At 41.2% G+C, this 22,966-nt stretch overlaps 1 protein-coding gene and 1 long non-coding RNA gene across 6 annotated transcripts in view; one reads left to right on the plus strand and one right to left on the minus strand.

The window, feature by feature from the left end:
* NCEH1 (neutral cholesterol ester hydrolase 1) overlaps positions 1–5,588 on the plus strand; it is a 21,496-nt gene extending 15,908 nt beyond the window's left edge. For all 4 annotated transcript variants that reach the window (XM_021300558.2, XM_065073835.1, XM_065073837.1 and 1 more), the window contains one exon: positions 826–5,588. In XM_021300558.2, coding sequence (XP_021156233.1) covers positions 826–1,443 — 618 coding nt within the window. In that variant the 3' untranslated portion in view covers positions 1,444–5,588. The remainder of the gene's footprint in view (positions 1–825) is intronic.
* The window catches only part of LOC110365921 (uncharacterized), a 17,750-nt gene extending 581 nt beyond the window's left edge, over positions 1–17,169 (minus strand). The window contains exons 1-4 of one of the 2 annotated variants that reach the window (XR_002425855.2): positions 16,873–17,169; positions 14,129–14,241; positions 13,817–13,930; positions 4,864–11,526 (exon numbers count right to left, since the gene is read on the minus strand). This is a non-coding gene — a long non-coding RNA (uncharacterized LOC110365921). Of the gene's footprint in view, positions 1–73; positions 11,527–13,816; positions 13,931–14,128; positions 14,242–16,872 lie in introns of those variants that run through there. The other variant, XR_010474661.1, reaches the window with a different exon arrangement.
* Between the last annotated feature and the right edge of the window lie 5,797 nt (positions 17,170–22,966).

Consider the following 22,966-nt stretch of genomic DNA (forward strand, 5'->3'; position numbering starts at 1 on the left):
TTAGGGTGAAAAATTAATAGGGGACAATTACACTAAAAGTTTCAAAATTGAGGACTGATAAGCATGATAGTACCGTGTTTTGAAAGCAGCATTCCTAGTTCATTTCCCTGATGCATAATTCTTTTTAAAGCAATGACGTGGGACTGTTTCAGGGAGCGGTTAAATACACTAAGGTTCTTCAGCCTGAAAAAGAGACGGATAAGATGGGATATGATGGAGAACTTTGAATCTCGTATAGAAGATGAAACAAAACAAGTGTTTGCTGATTCTTCCAGAAAAAGATTAGAGGGTACCAAATGTATAATTGGTAGGATAAAATCAAATGCATATGGTGGGTTCAGGTCACAGTGAGGTAATTCTGTACAAGGTGAGCCTTTGCTAGGGAAAACTGTGGATGCCAACAATTTGCATATGCTCAAAAAAAAAAAAAATTAGATAAATTCCTGGAAGAAAAATCCATTAAAAACTGTTAAAAGCAAGAATAGCTCCTTTGATTCAGGAAGTTCTTCAATTGCACATTGTTTAACTGGAAATTGCATTAGCAAAATGCCACTTTACTTTTTTTTTTTTCTTACACCCTCCAACAAGCTTCTGCCATTGTTTTCTGCTGGAGACAGGATACTGAGTCTGCCTGGATGGCCATCTTAACAAAATAAGAAAGATCGCCCTGCTAATACTTCAGACGAGAGAGCAACATTATATGCATAAGAGCAGAATTCAGCCTAAAAATTGTCAAATGAGCAGTTGCCTGCATGAAACTCTGTGTTGATATTGTAATGTTTATTTTCTTTATAATCCCAATTCTACCCTATATTCTTCACACAGCTTAGCAAAGATGAGCATTTGACCGTCAGACCAAAACTGCAGGCCTTAATTTACCCAGTCCTTCAGGCGTTTGACTTCAATACACCTTCTTATCAGCAGAACATGAATATGCCTGTTCTTCCTCGTTATGTCATGATCAACTATTGGATAGATTATTTCAATGGGAATTATGACTTGGCTCACTCACTGCTGATTAACAACCACACTGCTCTGGATGTTGGCGAAGCTCTGTCTTTCAGAGGACGTCTGAACTGGACATCTCTACTACCTTCATCATTCAAAAAGAACTACAAGCCTTTAATACAAACCACAGGCAGGGCTGAAATCATCCAGGAGATCCCAGCACTGCTTGATGTACGAGCAGTCCCGCTCCTTGCAGACAATGAAACTCTGCAGATGCAGCCCAAGACTTACATCCTGACCTGTGAGAACGACGTCCTGCGAGATGATGGGGTGATGTATGCCAAGCGCTTGGAGAACGCCGGCGTGGAAGTCACGCTCGATCACTTTGATGACTGCTTTCATGGCTGTATGATATTCACCATCTGGCCTACTGACTTCTCAGCGGGTGTTCAGACCAGGAACAGCTACATCAAATGGCTGGATGAAAACCTCTGAAGAGAAATCTCTCCAGAAGACACAGGGTGCCCATCTCTGGTGTCTGTTCTTGCTAAAGAGCAAACAGTAAAAAAGTGCACTTTTCCAAATTCATCCGTTCAACTGCAGCTGCTGGTGGGGGGTAGTTACAGACGACTAACTACAGCATTTACTAGCTCGATTGACCTTGCCCAGCAAAGAATTTTGAGAAATACCATTTCCAACTTTGATTATTTTTTGGCGCCCCCCTTTTTTTCAGATGACTATTGCCAAACATAAGCAAATGTTGAGCAGGGAGATCAGCATTCCTGTAGCATTCTTAACTGGCTGCAGCTCTCAAGCTTTGACTCTTAATTAGTCACAAAGGCCATCAATTTTTGAGTGATGGGAGATAAGCCAAACACCTACATCTACATGTGAATATGTAAAAATGGGAGCTAGTTTTCAACAGCGGTGAGCACTTGCTGTCAAAGAAAGTGTGAGCAGTCTCGCCTTTGACAGGGGAGCCATGCATTTTAATGTCATGCATGGATTTAAGTGTCAGCTTTAGGCACATAGTCAAATGGCTCGTTTAAATTTGAAAAAAATAAAAAGGTCTTCTGGGCAGTTAAGACCATGCTAGACAAGTCTCCTAGCCAAACATGTAATTCAGCTTTGGAATTTAGTCTTTTTAGTTATTTATATTTTATAAAAGCACAGGACTAAATATATTTTCAATAAAAAGTATTACAGCTTGCATAGAAATATATAGGACAAAATACTATGTGTAGCAGCAGAATCCAGGTGGTTTATGTGAGTGAGCTTCAAAGCTGACTACTGATTTGGCTAAAGAATGTGGCTTTGTCTGTGTTTAAAGCCTCAGCTTCATGACCTCCTTACAGAACATACAAGCTACTAAAAAAAATCTACTGTGTCATTTGCACTAATGTTTGTAATTAGTAGTAGTTCTTGTTCATTGACTTTTCTTTTGTGCTTGTAATGTTTATTATATTTCATGCTTACTGGAAGGATGGCAGCAAGGGAACAGAAGTGGGCTCTAATCTATACGGAAGATTTAAATCTGATCTTTGCAGCTAAACTTTGTGTTGGAGACTGACCCAAAACGTGAGGTAAGATGATCTTGTTGTGCAACAATCTCTACAGTTTGAGCCAGTCTGTAAATTCCAGACAGCAAGACAGGGAAGTGAAACAACTTGGGACACTGTGTGTTGTCCAGGATGCTTACTGCTTGCAGAAGCAAAGGATGTGTCAAAAGCCCAGTGTTTCTAGCAAAGAGGAGAGAATGGCTGTCCCGTGACTAAAGTAGTGGATTAAATTCGTCCTTAGCTTTACCACAGATTTCCTGTGGGACCCCAGGAGAACAACTTAATCTCTTTACGCCTCACTTTCTTCTTCTGCAAGAGAGGGAGCAGTAATTTCCTACCTCGCAAAGTAGCTGTGAAGCTGAATTCACAGGTGCAGGTGAAGCACAGGGACACGAGGGTGACTGGCAGGCACTGAACGGCCCCCATAGCTTTGGAATTTCCATCCTTCTTTGATGGCCATGACGGGTGGTGTTGCTCTGTTGTGGGTCCTCCTGTGCAGCTGGCTCATCTCTGTCCTGGCTGCTGCCAAAGTACCAGAAGATGAGGCTTCTTGGCTGTTGGGAGATCATGACAAAGACAATTTCATTAGAGCGGTTCTTATGGCAGGATTCTGAAAAGTTCTTTAAAAAAAAAAAAAAGGCACTGGTAGAGCAAACTGCCTTCTGTCATTGAAAATATATACAGAGCAGTCCACTTCGATTGATATCTGAATTAAATAAGAGAGTGGCTGTGCTGAATCATTGCTTCCTAGAAACATCAGGATGTTAATGTGGTTGTAAGTATTAAGAAAAGCTATTAATGGGACAAGGCCTCAATGTCGGCTCAGTCATGCAGGCTGAAATTCATTTCTGGGCTTAGGTTCACGCGGAGGTCACAAGCCAAAGCTTTTTCAACAGTGGCCCAGATTCTTCTTCCATTTAGTTTTTACAAAGACTCGATGGAATTAGAGCAGCTGAGTGGCAATCTGAATCAGAATAAGCTTTGGTCAAGATACCCAGTTAACACTGCAGAAGACTTATAACTTTTTTACTGGATTTAAACCCTCTTTCCTCCATAAGCACAGCTTCAATAGATATAATTTACACTTAAAACAGCAACCAAAGTTATGTCCATTCAAAAGACAAATTACTAATCTGCTCCAGAGTCCTTTTCCTCTGTATGGAGACAGCTCCATTTACCTGATTTTGAACTATGACTTAAAGAGAATAAAAATATATTGTTACACTGAGTTGTAACAACACGTTTCTTCCTGGATTTCCCACAGAGTAAACCCATGTCAGAAAAGATGTAATTTATTTCCTCCTGCTGTCATTAAAAGATAGTAGTAACTGTAATACTGGAAAAAGAAAGTGGTTAATATAAGTTCTATAATAATTAAGTTTGCTTGAGAGCTATCTGCAAAGCTTTAGATCAGCATGTGTTGATAGCCAAGTTATAAATATCTGCTATGAAGCTATAATATAATTGCTGCTGTTTTTTTCATTGAAATGAATGGAGAGCTGGAATACATATTAATGGAGTCAGTTGTAAATTTTCTTCATGCACTGAAGCACATTGAAGTCTTGGCACAAGAAACGGTAGTAAGTATATAACTGGATGGAATATGTTTACTAAATTATCAATAGCTTGATGCGACATCTAAGATCGCAGCACAACTTGGATGAGATGTTACAATATTTACCTAGTTCTGTCAAAATATCCTGACTACTTTTATCGTGCAGTGACATGGTTTAAGTATGTGATAGCTGCAAAGATATGTGATGGATCCTGTAACAGGTAAAAAAAGGTCTGAGTTCCAGCTATAAGAAGACCTTTCAGTATATTGCTGCACAAGACACCTGATTAAAATTCAGAGTAAACCTTAGAGTAAGTGTTAGTCCAAACTCACCTTTCCTCCTACATTGCTTTGTTCTCCTTTGCACGTAGTCCTGGTACGCGAAGTTGGAAGTTGATGGCCGGCAGGCACGGTTACAGAAAGCTGCTGCCCAGTAGCCAGAGATGAAGATTAAATGCATGTTGCAACATCCTGATTTCTTCAGGTGTTTAGTCCTGCATCTCCTGAAGCGTTTCCTCAGGCGTACCCAGCAACTTCATTCCTTGGTTATTTCACAGAGCAGCTTAGGGCACTTTGCACGTTGTAGGATCCGATCGAGTATTTGTAACAAAATTTCACTAGCGCATACTACAAAGTCACTCTTGGAAAAGAAGATACTCAATAAATCTGTCTACATTTCATTAAATCAAGGAGTATGGCTGGCTACTTTTTGAAGATAGCTTTTTTTTTTTGTTTCCCCTCCTACAATTAGATTTTTATCTATGCAAGAATATCTTCCTAATTACCATCAAAGCATTCAAATGTAAGCTTTAAACAAAAAAAAGAACCTATAGGCATTTGCATCCTGCTTTCGGGACCTGGGAACTATATTAGCAGGTCTCTCTAGTATTTTGATGAATATTTGCAGGAATAAATGGAGGTTTTGTTTGCCTAGCTTGGAATCTCTTAAAGGGTGGGTGTTCAGCATTTCTGGAAACCCAGACTAATTTAAAGATGTTTTGTGGTGTATAGAAATCACAAATTAGCTGTATTTCCTAACCTTTATCAAAGTAATTCCAAAATCACATCCCTAGGCAAAGTAGAAAGGCCATCATGGGTTTAAGTCCTACAAACTAAACAGAAATGCTTAATCTTTAAAACATTGTTTTGTAGTGTTTGGGCCTCTATATTTTTTAAGTAGGTGCATCATGGGTATATTTTTAAATCTCTTACTAAACTTTGTTAGAAACTTTTTCAAATGAACATACTGGAAGTCGATTAACTTGTCTTAAACCTTTTAAGCTGCTATGATCTGTAACAATTATGTTGTTCAAAACAAAACCAGCCTGTTTAATGTTCTCTTATTTATGATATTTGGAACTCCAAAGTACAACAAATGTGACGTGAATACATTCAATATCTTATGCATTACCATTATTTGCTTCTTTCCCAGTGGAGGTGAAAGATCTTGTAAGACCCAATTGGCAACTGTGATTGAAATGTGCTATCAAAATGAAGAACAAAGAAATAAAGTTAAATAGATCTGTGATGTTGTTTTTGTTTGTTTAGGGGCTTGGGGGTTTTGTTTGTTTGTTTTGTGGTTTGGTTGGTTCGTTTGTTTCTCCAGGACCATTGTTTGTTGTGGGTTTTTTTCTGTTCGGTTGTTTTGTTGTTTTTTTTCAGCCCAATGTACAATATTTCCAATTTGAGTTTTCACGTAGCAGAGGCATCAGTGTCACTGTTTTAGCCAGTGGAAGCCCTAGTTCCATTTCCATTCCTATTTGCCTTCCCTTCACATTCTTTCTTTCTGAACTGTCACCCATTTTCTTCCCCTGCTCTCTCATTTGTGAAAGCTCATATCAGTATTACTTTTGAAATATCCTAATGTGGGGGTTTGACATTTTGTCCAGCAGGTTCCTGTGACTCTCACAGAATATAAAGCTTTCCCCCTGATGAAAAAAAGTGCTGAGCAAAAAAGCTTCAAATTACTTCTGAGCCTATTTTTAAATCAGCAGGAGCCATTCTCCTGCTTGCATTCAATTGAATGCATTAAAAACAGGCTGGGCCCCACAGAACAGTTTTTTTTCCCATCATGTTTGCTTAGATTCAGTGAAAAGGCTGAGTTTGCAGGCTGGGCAAGGCTGGGCTGTGCCTCCCAGGGGTGGGTGCACATTACCCCATGCCCGGTGCTACTGCGGGAGGATGCACAGTGAGCACCCAATGGACTCTGAGCTGCCACCTGAGACCTGACAAAGTCTCTGGCACAAAATCCTCAACAGCACCTTCAAATGGCACTAGATGAGTACATGAGGCATCTTAACTCAAGCGTTACTCTGCCATATATACCCTCCTGGCCGGGCTGTTCTCCTCACCTCACACTTAGAAAACTCTTCTGGGCTGAGTTGCCTTTCATTTTGTTCACCCCTAGGGGAGGTACAGGTTTTCTCCTTGTTCTTCATTCCATTTTTTCCGGCACTAACCCGATGGCATTTATTTCTTCTATAGATTTTAAGTAGTTGGCAGCACATCATTTATATAAGACTTTTACCCCTAACGTAAATTTAATAATTTTTCACAATTATTTTCTATAGCGTTTTAAAGTGTTTATCAACTGTTCAACAGGAAGACAGGTAAAAGAAAACAAAAAAGAGACCCTGCAATGGGTCCTTTAAAACTGTTTTTACAGAAACTATATTTTAAATAATTCTTTCTGACTCTATATAAGCAAGACAACATAAAATATTTCCATCAAAATTACTTGTTCTTTTCTGAAGCAGAATCTCTACAAGCCACAGCACTTCACTTCATAAGAAAGTCTAGACGTATAGCAAAGGCAGAGTTTGTTAAATGAGAGAATGTATTTTATATCGAGAGCTTTAAAGCAGCAATAATAATTGGTGTCATAGACAACTACCTCTCCCACAAACACTGTGTCAATATATGGCAGGTGCAGAACACTCGAGATGTGGGAGTCAGAGTATGGTGGAGGAATAAAGAAAAGGAATCTTTACTGTTAACCTAGTAATTTCATTACAATCGAATTCTAGTTGGAGGCTTTTGTTTAAAATATAATAATTCGCACTATAGCCAGCAGAGGGAGCATTTAAAACAAAGACATGTTTGACTAGTTCTACACGCTATAAAACCGAAAGCCTTCTTGCAGGAACTGAACCAAAACATTTGTGGCAACACAGCCCCTGACTTGTGAATTCATGCATAGACAAGGCGTAAAACTCACAGTAATGGGAAATTACTCAGATTTCATGTGCAAAAAAAAACCCCAAAGAACTCAGAACTGTTCTCAGCATGCATCTCTTTCGGTCCTTGGCACACCCTAAGGATTTTTTTTAAGTGATCTAGCTGCTATTATTTCAGATTTTGAAAACCGGTTGGGGTGTGTGTGGTTATTTGGCTCTCGCTGTGCATGTTTCTAGTCTGTGGCTTAGACGGGGTGATGGAGCACGGGGGAGTCTGTCCCAGTGCAGGGGGCACAGTCACCTGGTCCTGGGGGGTTGGGACATGGGAACTGGGCTGTGCAACTGCACTGCTCACCATGAACGATATGGTGAAGCTGGTGAGACGGAAGCTTTCAGCCTGAGCCAATGTGTATTTTTAGGCATGCTCTAAGGAACTACGTATTATGAATTATATTCATATATATACATACAGACATATATATGCATATATATGTTGCAATATTACAAACCTAAAACCACTTCATTAAGGATTATAGCCTGACTCTAGGTTTATAATGGTCTTTTTTTTTTTTTTTTTTAGATGAAACTGATGCTATTGGCATGAATTTGGGCCTTCTGTTTCGATGAGTGTCATCACCTTGATTTCTTGGGCTGGCAATCTTCTCACCTGAGTTTCCAAGGGAGTGTCTGAGTTTAAGCAAGAACTAAAAAAAGTCCCCTAACCAGTCACCTTTGAGGCAAATACATATGCTTAATTGCATCAGCAACCCATTCCATCTCTTTGAGCCTTTACCTCAAAATGTAAATCCCAATTTTAACTTACTTTTCAGTGTCACTTTGAAATGCAACTTTACCTCAAGTAGAATTTATTCTTACCATGGGACCTCTCCTATGCCTGCCCAGAACAGTATCTCCTGAGCTGTGAAAAGTCGTTCACTGTTTGCATATTAACCCAGCAGACCCAAGACAGCTGGGTGCTCTTCCTCCTGAAACATCCTCAACAGACTTGTTTACTAATGTGTAATCAGTGAAGGGCAACAGGGTTAACTCAGCACCTTCTTGTCTTTGTGACAGGAGCCACCAAACTTGACTTGCATGTGTCCAAGCAACGCAGCTTGACTCAACCGCAGTTTCCAGAGCTGGGAGCAAAACCAACTATCTTGCAATTTCAAATCAATGAGGGCACACAGATCATTAAAAGCTAATATGTGCCAGGATTCACAAGGAAATTTTCCAGACTTTTTTCCAGATGAAAAGCAAGTTAGAGCAGAAGATGATTTTCCTTTCAATACTTAATCCTTTTTCTAAATAACATCTTGGAAGCCAGGGGATCTTTACTGTGTGGGAAGCACATTTGAGTGGGGAGAGGAAAATGTAAAAAAGCAACAAAACCCAGCAAGGCTTGGAGATGAGCTGGGCTAAACCGTCGTGCCTCCACTAGCCCTGGTAGCAGCTCTCCCACGGGCAGAGCCAGCCCATGGGGGAGCTGGGGGGACTCCCAGGTGGGGCTGGGGGAATTCCATCGCCTGGGACACTTCTCTGGGCTCTCTGGAACAGCACAGCACTTGCGCACATGCCAGCCCTTTGTAAACACTGAGACAAAACAATGAGGGCGTTCACTCTTCACTCATTTAGGCTTGCAGGAAGAGACTGAATTTAATCCAAACAACTAGTCTGGAGCCCACCGAGCCCTTCTTCTGCTCCCAAATGGAGCTGTAGCAGCCAAAGACTGGGAATTCGTGACTTGCCCAGCATTCAGCTGCTTGTGTTTCTCTTAAACTGTATGTTTTCTACAGCCTACCTGTGCAATGCATTGCATAACCTACCAGTTCACCAGCGTGTCAGTGGTGTTTAGTCAGGCGAATACATCAACATGCCATCGTGAGCTGGCACTTGCACTGACGGAGCAGTTTTACTGTTTTCTTCCTTGATGGAGTCCAACAACACCCAAGCTGCTGCAGGCTTGGGAGCGGGCAGAGTCCTCTGAAAATACTATACTCCCCACAGCAGCTGAGGAGGCTTAGCTATTTCATAAGGAAGAAATTAGCTGACTGACATACTGGCATTTTAGGACCTTAACTAAGGCTCGTGGAGAGGGAGCTCCGAGACCCCAGCAGTGGGTTGCTGCTGCCCCAGCCATAAAGATCTGTGAGCACCCAGCATTTCTTGAGCTTTGTTGCAGTGGGATTTGAATAGGGATACAACTAACTCAGAGAAGACTTTATACATTTTTTTCCCACGCAGTTATAGGTTTTTTTTTAATCTAATGTGCTCGTGAGGGAAGTGTCTGACACCAGAGCAAGGAGAGCAGTAACTGGAACAAACCAACCTGGCATAAATGGGATTTTACCATGTTCTTTTAAACAGGCAAACTGCAACACAGGTGAGTAAGGTTAAAACTTTCAGACTTAGTTCTTTCTGCAAAATCAATAAATTAATCAGCGAAGAGAAAAACAACACAGTTCCTTATCTGCCCTGCCCCACCACTCAGCTTGTTTTCCTTTCCCTGAAATGTTTGCAAATAAATGAGCCAATGCGGTTCCAGTAGAGTGCTTCAAATATTAAACTACTCTGCTGCTCATAACTAACAAGGAAGGCGGTTGGCCAAAACGCCCTGCCTGTTTTCTGACTCAGCCTGGGCTGCCGTGAACGAGAGGTCAGCGTCACTCTTACAAAACCATTAAAAACAGATCTCAGGAAATGTTGGGAACTAGTGCAAATCAGGACATTATGCTCTTAGCCAAAACCTTACTAGAAGTGTCCAGATTTCACCAGCCAAAAAACAAATGCCTTACAATTAAAGAAGAGAGTACTTCCAGGTGCTTTGAAGTACCCTGTGTATCTGAAGTTTTGTGTGCCCTGAGTATAGAAAGTTTCATTTCTGTTTTCTCTCTGATCCACCTTGAGCAATAGTCATTAAGTGAAATGAGTCAAACAGGGCAAAGTTGCCTGTTTTTATACACTTTTACAACCCTTATCAGGACTAGCAAGAAGTGGTAAAATGTTGCAATGAAACAACCTACAGTCAGAGATATCACCACTGCTGACACTACCATTCTTAAAACAAAACTTTTCTTCCACCTTATGCCTGTAATTACAGCTTTTTATTATTGTTGGGATTTTCATGCATCATGTATTTAACAGGTTTGCATGGAGCGAAGGGCTGGAAATGCAGGACCTGGCTAATTTTAAAAAAAATCACCTTTTTCCAGCCTGATCTATTATAACTCAGCAGAGGTACCAGCCTATCTGCTCTTCACCACCTAAATGGAGATGCAAATATGTCATCATAGATCTTGACTTCTCCGCATTCGTCTTTCTTCCCTATCCTTTTATTTCTCCTGCATGTACCTCTTCACGCTTTGGACATTTGCTTTCTAAAGAAACACTTAATTGGCGTCAGGCACAGGTAGAGAGAAGGTTTAAATTAAGGGTGACAGGGATTTCTGAGAGTCCCTCTTGCAATGGTGCATTTCTATCAGAAGTTAAGAGGCGTGTTTTTTAAAGGGTTTTGTGAGCAGTTAGTAAAACTCTATCACATTCTCACCATAAAGAAGGCCATAAAGCTCAGTGGTTTTAGAGGAGCTAGTGTTAGGCAAGCTTGGGTTCTTGGACTCACTGATGAGGCAAGTAACCTGAGTTTGCACAGTTAATACCATTTCAGGCTTTTTAATCTCTTTTTTAATATATTTTCACATGGAAATAACCTTGGGAATTTGTGTGTTGTGTTAAAGAGCAGTGCACTTCCTCGCTTTCCAACTGACTGTAACTACATTCTGTTTAAGAATTCTGCTTTTCTTTGTTCATTTATTGTAATTTGGGAATGAAGAGTGGGGGACATTTGCACTCCTTTTGCCCAAGTCTGCTCCTCAGAGGATATGGCCAGCCTGGCTCACAAGGCCGCGCTGAGGTGTGTACATGGGAAGGATCTGCCCAGATCACCATCACCTGAGCTGCTTCTCTGTGCTGTTCATCACAATTGAAGACAACTTTGTTTACACACAATAATTTCCATGGTGCACCAAGCCAAACACTTGTTTATCTAAAAAACATTATCTAATAACATTGTCTAGCTATTCACAAACATTTTGAAGCTTGAATAATGTTTGTTCAATTCAAGTTCAAATTCAGACCATATTTACCAAGAGAAGTCAGGTGAGGTTTTCCAGTATGGTGACATCTTCCTTTTCTTTCCTTACACAGTTAGGCATGCAACTTGCTCATTCCAATTAATGTAGTGTTTGAGAAAAACAGAATCCATATATGAAATCTAATAGCACAGGTAGATCTGTGGGGATTAATAATATGAAGGAGAACATTGTCAAGCATATAATGATATTTTGTGGTATGTTTGCTACAGCTAATGCTTTTAATTGCGTTTTCCAGTTTAATTCTGGTAGCCAAAGGCTCAATGCACAAAGCAAATAAAAGAAAGGATAATTGGCATACCCAAGTGCCTCTTTTCAACATAAATCAGGCAGACAGCAAATATGAGTTGAGCAAGGAGATCACTGTGTTGCAGTTTAATTCACTCAAGATTTTGCCAAAATTAATTTTACACTGCAGGATGGAAAAACAGGCCTGGGAAATACATTGAAAATGTCAGGAGGGGCTGGAGCACCAGTCTCCTGCTTCCACATTAATATTTCACACAAGTGTGAGAAAGCTTGTGTGCAGAGTTATCAGGGAGGAATAGGATCAGACAGAGTTACCTTGCTGGGTGCACTTCTCCATTCCCTACGCTGGTCTCAAGATGCATTACTAAAAGATCCTTCTGTGATTACAGGTGCAATGAGCAAAAGGCTTTTGAAACAGAAAGACCTTCCTACAAACCCAACAGTAGCAACACATTTTATTATCCGTGCCCAGCTCTGTACCTGCAGAGGTGAACTATCACACTGTTTCCATTGGCGCTGCACAGCAGTTTGTGTGCACACGCGGAGCTGCAAGGTAACGATTTTGACTGTAAGCCCTCTAGGGCTAAGATTATCTTTATGGGCTTGGAAAATACACAAACACATTACCAGAGCTTTGGTTTTAAGTCCATCAGAGTTGCAAGGTGAAGTAAGTAAAAAGGTAAGTACTTTTCCTTGAGTTTTAAGCCAAGGTGGGTTTTCTTCTGTTTGATCTATAAGTCTATCCAGAGTAAATAACTTCAAAACTGCTTAACATTCATTAAGCAGAGTAATTTGCTCATCCGAGCCCTGTGAACTTTTGTTTGAAGACAGACTAAATAGGTATTCCTTCTGATCGACACTGCAGAGCTTACAGTTTCTTCGGAGAAAGCTCGATTCTCTAGGGCTTTGCATGGCAGCAGCTGAAACACAGCTGTGCAAATTCCCTGCTGGTGTTCTGAAATATTTCTATTAACCTTGAGAGAGTTTCACCCCTTTATGCCAGTTGACAGTTGACTCTCCTGCATGTGCATTACGTCCCAAGTTCCAAAACTTTGGCAGCTCTTCGCTATGCTTTTTTAAGATTTTGTACTAACTATAAAGAAAACATGTCTGTATTTGGCTTCTCCACAGGTTATTTGGCCATCTAACCTAACAAAACACTGCAGTGATGCTGTCAATCACATCCAGTTTTGGAAAGCCACGTTGCACTGAGTACAGTATTTCCAGGCCGTAAGCCATGAAACAAGCCTGTTCCTGTTGCAGTTCCTGTGGCTTTTGCTGTGAACTGGAATGAGGGCAGGACCACGTCCAATGCATGGTCCCAAAGACACTCGCACATATTTCAAACCCAAAAAATCATCAGCTGTAAAAACAAAGCATTTGGGGAAACTCCAGTGAGAGCGCAAACTGCCAAAAAATTCTATTCTCTGTGCACGTGGAGTTGTTTCTTGTTCCTGTTTTGCTCTGTGGCCTGGCCCAGGGCAAGGTCAGGTGAATGATAGTTCAAGGGAGACAGCGGGAACAAGCAGCTGAGTGACAGGACAGTCTCTTTTCAGCATCAACAAGCCATTAGTTCTTTGCTTCAGTGTAAGGTTGCACCCTAACATTGCGGTGCTTGTTCCAATCGATCCCTCGTATTACTACTAGAGAATTCACTATTACGAAGACCAGCTCCTGAAGAGCATGACATTTCTCCCTGGCTTGACGATGATCTCATTAGCTGGGTGAGTCTCCAAGCACAAATCATGCCTCTGTGTCAGTTCTGTGATTTCTGCAGGGATTGCCTGTGTAGCTGAGCCTCGGTGCATTTACCTGCTGATGACTCGATTGCAGAGGTCCCTAAGCATCTTTACAGACTTGCACATTTACTTTACAATCTTCAGTTCAGATCAGTGTTCCTGTGAGCACTCAGAAAAGTGCTGTTATGAGGGATGAAAGCCAGATGTTCCATGTTTATCCAGTAACAGTGATTTTATAACAGCTAGCTTGCAAGTCGTGACTAGATTATTTCAGCTGCCAACAGCACAGCCCAAACACCAAGCTGTGCTCGTTCTGTTCGGTGCACTTGCTAGTCTGAACTGCATCACAGGAATATTAAAATACCATGACTAGGAAGAAAAGCTTCAGAAAAATACATTTTTGCCTTTTGAAAACCGGATTTCATAAATAGATAACACGTACCTTAAAAATGTTCCTTGGGGCACAAAAGTTACTCCTCTGGAAGCATTTAGGGTTGTACGGATGAACTAGTGGAGTGTGATGCTGACCATCAGCTGACCTGTTTGCTGGTGCTGCCTGTGTCAGGATAAAGCACAATCCTTCTGAAACTGTACAGATTAGGCAACATTGATACCGTTAGATTAATTAGTAGTGCCTTAAGCCAAACACAGCCTAAGGCCTAAGCTAATGCTTCCTGCACCTGACATTTCTGTTCAGGAGATAGATGTCTTATCCCTGATCATCAACACTTACACCCTGCCCACTTTCTCTTACCTTTACAAGACTTTTTCACTCTGCTGCAACTGCTGAGACTCCACCAAAGAGCAGAAATTAGGTGAGAAACTTTGAAAGCCAGGTTGAACATTATGTCTTCTACCTACATGAATCTGAGAAAAAGAAAGAGGTGAATACAAGAGATTTTGCAAGAACTGGGTGTAAATACACATTTAACATATATCACACCTCTGCTTCAGGCTGTCAGAAGAAGCAAAGTAACCTGAAAGGGATTTTGGAGAGCTACGTGCTTACCAAATAGTGAACTGCATTTGCTTGAAAAATATTTCCTTTATGTTAGGAAACTTTAATATCAAGTATCTTCTATGCAAAACAGATTACTGGTTCAACTACAGTATTTCTCTATCTGGGCATAAATGTTATCCAGAGTATTTAAAGCACAACAAACAAAATTTTGCTAAATGCACCAAACCAGGATTACTTTACACTGGTATGAATTACACAGACCGTGTGCAGGTATTCAAATATATATATTTTTAGATAGTAGTGTGCATTCATTTATACACCTCCATATCTATGCAAACCTGGAGATTTTTAAGTCCGGATCAGTACCATGTGCAAGGATTATCTGATTAGTAGAGTTTTTAAACAATGTTTCCCATGACATTACTTCCCTGTGCAAAAAAGCAGAAGTTTGTCGAGGCATCAATAATTCAGCCTTAGAAGTCAATTCTCGCAAAGTGCTCTTCAGGCATGAATTCTTCCTAATCTGCCTGTGGGGGAGATGAGTGCTGGGATTTCTTCCACTCTGTGGTAGAAAAGCTGAATAATTTGGCTAAAGTCAGAGAAGAAATCTGACAAAGAGTCCAGTGTAGCTCTCAGGAGCTCTGGCAGGTCTCTCCCTGAACCACACATCTCTATCTGTTCGATGCAGTTTCCTGTCTACAGCAACACCACCTCATGGAAATAAATGAATAATCAAGCATCAATTAATAAATGTATACTTATTAAAGAAAACAAAAGCAATTGTCCAGCCCTAAAATCTGTAATAAGAAGTTCATAGCTCAGAAAAACCCAAAAGCAAGGGAAGGGAACACCAGATGTTTTCTCTTAAGACCTTTGGGGACCTGGCAGCCTGTTGCTCCAGGGAGGATGCAGCCATTCAGCCTTGCCAGATCTAGCCATGAAATCATAAGTTCAGAAGCAGTGACAAGAGCTGTCAGCCTCTGGAGGCTTGCCTCATATAACACATTACACCTGGATTGGCTCTAAGGAGGGGAACAAACAAAACCAATAGCTCACAAGCTTCTTTCTAGCGGGATGCAGGCAAGCACCAGCAGCTTAAGTGTCCTGCTGAAGACACAACTTCCACTCATCGTACTCTTCTAAGTCATGCCTTTATGTAGAGCATCATTGACCTGCTCTGTTCTTGTACAACTGTCCAGATTTAAAACCATTACGTGGCTGTGAGGATCAGACACAGCCTAAATCAGACAGGCGGCAAACCAGGATAAGGAATGGGGAATGCAATTCACCGTTCAGACCCTTGTTTTGATTTACAAAGTGCAAATGAAGCAGAAGTTATTGCTTTTTCCTGCAAATCTTGCCTCGGGAACATTTATAAAATTCTGGAGACTTCCTGTACTGCATTTTAAGAACCATAATCCAGAGCCCCTGGCAGTTGGCTCACTGGCAATGTTACCTCTCTGATTGAAGCAGAGACTTTCAAAAGAAGGAGGTCACTAAACCTGTTCTGATTAGCAACAGGTTCTTGTCTGAGTTAGGCAATGATGCCTCTGTGAATTCACTGCCTCTAACCTTCAAAAAGATTCGGTGTTGAATAAAAGTGATTCACTTTTAGCACAAAGAAAGTCAAAATCCAAAGCAACTTGTTGAGTTGTTGCACCAAATTCTCCCAGCTCTTTCTCCTTGTGGCAGATTCAGGGTTAAAATTCCCAAAGGCAACAGAATCGACCAGATTCCAATTCCTGCAACTTTTGTGTTGCTCTTGTTCTTTCTGCAATGCTGCTTTGTCTTGATGGGTATCAGGGTCATGTTTAGCAGAGATGGAGCATTGCTAATCTACACTGGCACTTGAGTCTGGGCTGACATCTACTTTGATCCTGTTTAAATAAGAGCCTATTCCTACACAGCTCAGAGAAGAGGCAGGAAAATCACCATTTGTTTGGGGCAAGAGAAGGGATTCCTGTGTGCATTTAACTAGATGAAGCATCAAAACCCACCTCAAGAGATGCAGCCCTGAAAATACCGGGACTTGACTCCGTCCTTTCAAAACATCAGGGAGCCTCCTCTGCAGGCAGGAAACAGTGCTTGAAAAGGGAGGGTTTTTTTAGAAACAATGCGCTCACATCTGCTTTCCTTCTTACCAAAACTTTCCTGCTTCCATCTCCTGCTGCCATAGCCCCCCTCCAGGCTCAGACCCCAGCCCTTGCCCTGCTCTCAATGCATATTTACACACTTTAGTTAACCCAGGGATGTTGAACTCTGTGTGGGTAACTTCAAAGGGCTTTACTGCATTGTCCTGCTAATGCTTTGTAAGGGTATTATCTGCAATCTCTGCTATCCCCATCCAGCTATTGTGCTCCCTGTGGAATAAACGCCTGTGTAGCCATGTCAAAATGCAAGATAAGCACAAGAAAACAAACAGATTACAAGTAGAAACGCTGGTTTTTTGTTAACAATTTTCAGGCTAGAAATATAAGCACTCGTACAATAGGTGCATATGCAGTCAAGCACTTTCAGATCTATCTGATTCGCCATACCTGTACACATCAGTCTTCAGGAATGTGCACAATTCTTTCCCCCAAATTGATTCACTCTGAAGGCAGACATAGGTGGCAAATCTGAGATTTCTGCAGGCATGGCAGGCTGGGGAGAACTGCTGTGCATCTACAGTTACATCCTCAAGTGACCCTGGAGAAAATTTCTGAGCAAAGAAAGAAGATACAACCACAAGAAAACAGGCTATGTATGGAATGCTTATAAAATGTTACCAGCTTCCACCCTATTTTGTAAAGAGGAGCAAATTTCTGTTTAATAGGTTCCATAGGCAAGCTACAAAAAGGGCTTTCTAAACAAACGTCTATTGCTTGTGGACAGTTTATCAGTTTTAACTGACATAAAAATGGAAACAGCACCTCTTATTTGTGACAGGGAGGGTGGTGGTAAATGTGTCTTTGAAAGACACATTGAAGAAAAGGAAACGTAGTTGTGTGCAGAGCTGAGTACACTTTGGGTGTCCATTCCTAACATCTCCAGTGTTCTCTCTCTCCTCTTGGGCAATCCTGGTGGAGTCAACCCTGATAACCCTTCTGTCTACATTTTTAACAGCAACTCCTTGTCTTCTGCTATCCTGTAATTTAAATAAAATCTGTATATCCATCAGCAATCAGCAGAACAGTAGCACTGGCAAACATGATGGGCTATATATTAGTCTCACTGCTCAAATTAACACTGCTATTTCACACTCCATTCTACTATTCCAGTTGATAACAGTGAGTTCAAAGGATCTATGTTTCCTATTTTAAGGGCTGAGCTGCAGTGTCAAAAGATCTCTCTGGTTAAAATTCACAGCCACCTCATGTAATTCACAGCTAAGCCATGAGGCTGCCTTCCCTGGCTCCACTTTCCACCTCTTTCTCTAAAACACCTTACAGGGAAGAAGTGTCAGTGTTACCCCAAATAATCCCAATCTCCTTTGCACAGCTGGGCACTGGCAGGGAGTAACATCAGTGGAGTTCAAAGCTGGTTCAGAAGCCAAGGTGGAAGGAGGCATGTGAATGACTGACCCATCACCCCAGCCCTTTCTTTCATTCAAAGGGACCTCAGGCCACTGCTTTGCATGAAGGTTTCTTATGCTGCTCTGCACCACCTTGTCTCTTAAATACATCAGTGAAACCCTTCATGTTAAAACGCCATAAAGCAGACTTGGGAACTGAAGTAGATTTCTTTCAAACCTGGCTAAAAAGGGTCTGGGAGCTGTAAAGTGATACTGCCATTGGGATGGTCAAACCACCATCTCAGAGAAGCTATTGGTGGTCTCTCTCAAGCTGTCTCTGACTGGCCTCTCAACTGACCCTAGATGAGACCTTTCCAAAGGAAACTATGGCATGGACATATTGTTCTAGTGCCTGGGAGGCACCTCAAAATGTAGCTGGCTGCAGAAACGGAAAGTGGGTTCAGCATAGGCTTGCATTTACGTCTTCCTTCTGGGAGAAGCACTAATAAACATGAAACCACTAGTGACAAAGAAAACGAAAGCAAAACCGCCAAAGAAAAATCTCACAGGAAGAAATTAGTATTGTGTTTCTCATAAATAGTAGTTCTTTTCCAAAATGAGTATTTCAGAACAGGTAAGCATTAGGCAGATATTTCCCACTAATCTGACAGGTGAGTTTCAGCAGCATGAACAATACTCTATAAAAACTTAACAGGAGGGACTAGAAAGCCATTCACTGAGTCTGTTGTTTTGTTGTTGTTGTTGTTGTTTTTTCTCAAAAGTATTTACTCAAAATACACCAGAGCCTGGAGATGAGCCAGATTCAACCTAAGAAGGAATGAGCAAGAAGTGGAGCTTTTTTTCTTTGAGAAGGAGCGAACACACCTAGCACCTCACTGCATCTCTCATAAACATCATTCACCATTTGTGCTTTGTATGTCTATGTGGGTGTCATATCCGATTACTACATCCCACCCTACCACTGACTCCAGTCGCAGCTGGTTGAGAGCGAGCAGTTTTTTTCTGTGATGCCATAATGTCGTCTGATGGTGTTTTTCTTTCACAAAATTGCATCTGCAACATTAAGGTCCACTTTTTAAAACTAAGCCCTTGAGTCACTCTCTTTTGCATGAAACCACTATGTTTCACTGCTACCTTCTGTGCGGGGAATGGCTCTCTGTGGAGGGGTGTGCTGTTATGGAGTGATATTTCTTCTCTAGGTGATTAAGGATCTAATTGTGCCAAATATTTTACTGGGCTATAGCCTTATGGAAGCTGAGGAAACCAAGTTCAGCTGCCTTCAAAAGTCATAGAAAGGAACATATTGTTTTAAGCCAAGGCAAGCCCCTAGGTAATTGTTTTAATTAAGTCAGTCATGGAGGTAGCTTTACAATTTAACTGTGCTGAAGGACTGTTTTACTTGCTGATTCCAGTCATCAGTTATTTTTGAAGTGCCTTTTGGTGATCATTCTTCCTAGTTATAAAGAAAATACTTTTGTATTTAATTTTTCCACAGAAACATTCTGTTGTGACATTTCCAATTTTTTCTTATCCCAGACCTCACAAACCCTTAACCAGCTTAACCGGTATATACTCACAAACCAAAATTAATCAGAAGAGGAGACTAAAAAAGTGCAATGCTTTGCCCAGTCACATAGTATTAACATGCAACATAGTCTTCAAGCTGTGTTTCTCCACATCTATCTGTGTCTGTCCATGTATCTTTAATAAGTACAAAAACACCCTCCACAGTCTTCTCCATGGCAATCTCATGTGATGATTCTGCCAGTGCAAGTTTTCAACATCCATCAATAAAAAGTTTTGAAATGGTTTTACTATTGTGAAACATTTCACAGGCAAGTCTGGATTCCTTTGATATCTGGGTTTATATTTGAACCACCAGGACATGCCTTTGCTCTATTGTCAATCTTTCCTCCTCCACTGTAAAATCTGAAAAATTATTTTTTTTCTTTTCCTTATGACATCTAACAACCCCTATAAACTATAGGATCTGGGCTTTAAAAAAGGTCAATTATATCAAGATGATGTCATCGTATGGACATTTTCTTTGGCAGGAAAACTGTTTTAAGTGTTCCCTTCCCATCCTTTGCTGCCCTTGTGCAGTTTGGCATCTTTTCAGCTGTGTCCCTGCTGCGTTTTGGTGTCCCTGCTCTAAACAGCTCCCAGAAACACCCAGAATCAACACAGACTTTTTAAAAAGTGGGTTTTACCTTCTTCTGTGACCTGTCTTTGCATGGTAGCCCCACTGACAGTTGTCCAGGTCAGCTCCAGCACAGGAAGGACACTGGTAAAACAAGCAAGAGCAGGGATGTCTGAGGCTGCAAGGCTTGCCTGGCTCCTCTGCAGACATGGGGGCAGTGGAAATTTTCAAAGCCTTCAGCCCATAACCACCACAGGACCCCTGTGCACACCCCATGTGTTACCTCTCACAGCCTCTCCCTCCTGTTGAATGACCTGGTCTTCTCTTTTACCCCATTCAGAAATCATGGTCACACTAAGGTGAGGGCAGCACCCAAGAAGCTCCTATTTTCCAGCTATAGAAAGACCAAACAACCCTAAAAATCCACACGGAAGCATCACCTGAAACCGTACGTATTCCTGAATATTGTGTGCTCTGGTCTGAGGTGACATCTGAGATAAAGATGATGGATGGGACTTTGATAGGACTCAGAGCACCTCTGTGAAGGTACTTTCCTTTTAAGTGTTGACATCTTACATTTTGTCTTCAGATGGATTTTATTTGTATTGCCTGAATAAACTTTCCAGCTAATAAATTACTTAACAACTCTGTGTGACCAGAGTAGTAGTTAATCTGCTGATATTGTTGTGGTGTTCAGACAAATAAGAGTAATGACTGAACAGAGCTGAATACACAAGTCAGGGATGTTTTGCTTGCTGAGATACGAAAAAGTCTCCAGGGTTTGCTGGGTGGACTACTCATGTATTAACTCACATCTCAGCGCTAGCTAAAAATTAATGGGAAAAACAAGTGCTGTGGGCTGCCCAGAACGAGGTACTGGGTTGCATGCAGCAATCACTGTCATTGTCACAGCTCTAAAGCACTGATTTTTTTAAAGAAATGCTATGTTATCGACTTTAAGATTTAAGCTATTTATTGTCAGGAATCTTTTCCAGCTTCCTTCCCAAGTAAATCAGGAAATCCTGCTTTGAAGAGGCTAGGGGAGTGTTTGTTATATCGTTTTTATTCCCAGACACTCAAGTTCTTGTTTTCCAAATTGGTGTCAGCTTAACTTAAAATTTGAGTGAGGAAAAGTGAAAAACTTAGCCCCAAGAGTAAATATACTGCAGCTCAGTGAAGTACACTGCAGTTTACTTTTAGTTAAATATTGTTATAGTTATAAATGTTCCTTCAGCTAAATATTACACAACTTTAGAGTAGGAATGATGAAACTACATACTGACCCAGAAGACAGCTTCGCTTTCTATTCCTCCTCAAACCCTTTCTGTTTACTGAGTTTCAGTGCCATACAAGCCCAAGAAAACAATTTGCACCTGGCAAAATTTGGCATCTTGACCAATTCAGGCTCCACCCCTGTGGCAACCTGGACACAGAGCTGTTTTCATACTCTGTTGGCCAGTAGGTATGGGCAACTTCTGCTCCACACGATATCATGACCCTATTTTCAGGACAGAAGGAAAATGACGCTGCTGTTCAGTGTCACTGAAAATAGAAACTGGCCACCAAAGACCCGGAAACACAAAACTCCATTATAATGTTTGCATGACATTTATGCAATACCTTCTATAACATAAAAGCATATGTATTTTTTATCACTACTGTGATATCATTGGCATGTTCACTGAGGCCAATGTTTCCTTTTAGCTTTGCTTCAAGTAATTCATAACCCAGGAATCTTCACAAGTAATTCAAGTTCTGTCAGCCTTGCACTGACTTCAAGGCCATGTGTTTCCTGCTCACCAGCCTCTGAAGTTTTCTTCTAACACTCTTGTCAAGTCCTGAATAACCTGGATAGTCCCTGAGCTCTTGTAGCCCTCCTGAATTCCCAGCTCTTAATCAGAAATGAACCAAATTTGAGATAGTGTAGGTACCACCACACTGCAGGATTTGAAAGTGTTTCCTGTGTGGGAGTCACTACACCCCACTCCCAGAAAGTCTTCCGAGTCCCTCACTCGGGGCTAAATAGCTGGATATTCATGACCATATTATCTTAATATTCATTGCCAATTTTTATACTAGTTGCATATCATGACAGACGGAACAGGTGAGTCTTTCTAGCTACTGGCATGAAGTCTTTCAATAGGCCTGAAAGAAATGGTTGAAAAACCTTTGTGTCTTACAATAATAAATATCTAGCTTAGAGTACACAGCACTTCAGCAGTCATCCAGGAGCCAGATCCAGGTGCCACGGATCACAGCAGTCAGCAAGACTTTCCAGCGTCTGTGTCAGTGCTAATGCAAACAGACACCAGTATATGTGATATATGCTTCATCCAAAAACACTCCCCAGAAGAACACAGCTTCTGAGCACTCCCAAAACCTCCAACAGGAGGACACAGAGTGAATAAACCCAGAAAGTATACACACAGCAGTGGGTGTCACCTTACATGACATGATGCTCTTGCCATAGATGCATATGTGTAGTGGATACAAATCATCCTATTCCCACTTTCATTAGTATATCTTCACGACAAAAACAAATCCACAAGTACTCAATATGGATTAAATATGTTGTAGACCAAGCCAAACCGAAACTGCTGGAAAACAGATTCTGCTGGACTGAGCTGAGAATTTAACTTCATTCCATATTTTTTCAATCACAAGAGAGAAAACAGTCCATCCAATTAATACAATACAAATATACAGTCCAATCCACTGTGCCTTTTTTCACTAGTTACAGGAACAGAGAAGGGTTTCCCTGTAAGGAAAAGTCATCCCCAGTTGTTTCTGCCCATTTTCCCTGCACCCACAGCATTTTGTTGGCAGTTGGGTGAACATGTCCGAGCAGGAGCCCTGGCCACAATGCTGACAGCACAGCGAGGGCAAATGGCAGGTACCTCAGAGAGAAAGGAGAAATCTCATTCGGTTCTCTACTTACAACTCTGTGTATTGCTTTTAATCTTTCCCAGGAGGAAAG

This window comes from Columba livia, chromosome 9, assembly GCF_036013475.1.
Source record: "Columba livia isolate bColLiv1 breed racing homer chromosome 9, bColLiv1.pat.W.v2, whole genome shotgun sequence".
Classification (NCBI taxonomy): domain Eukaryota; kingdom Metazoa; phylum Chordata; class Aves; order Columbiformes; family Columbidae; genus Columba; species Columba livia.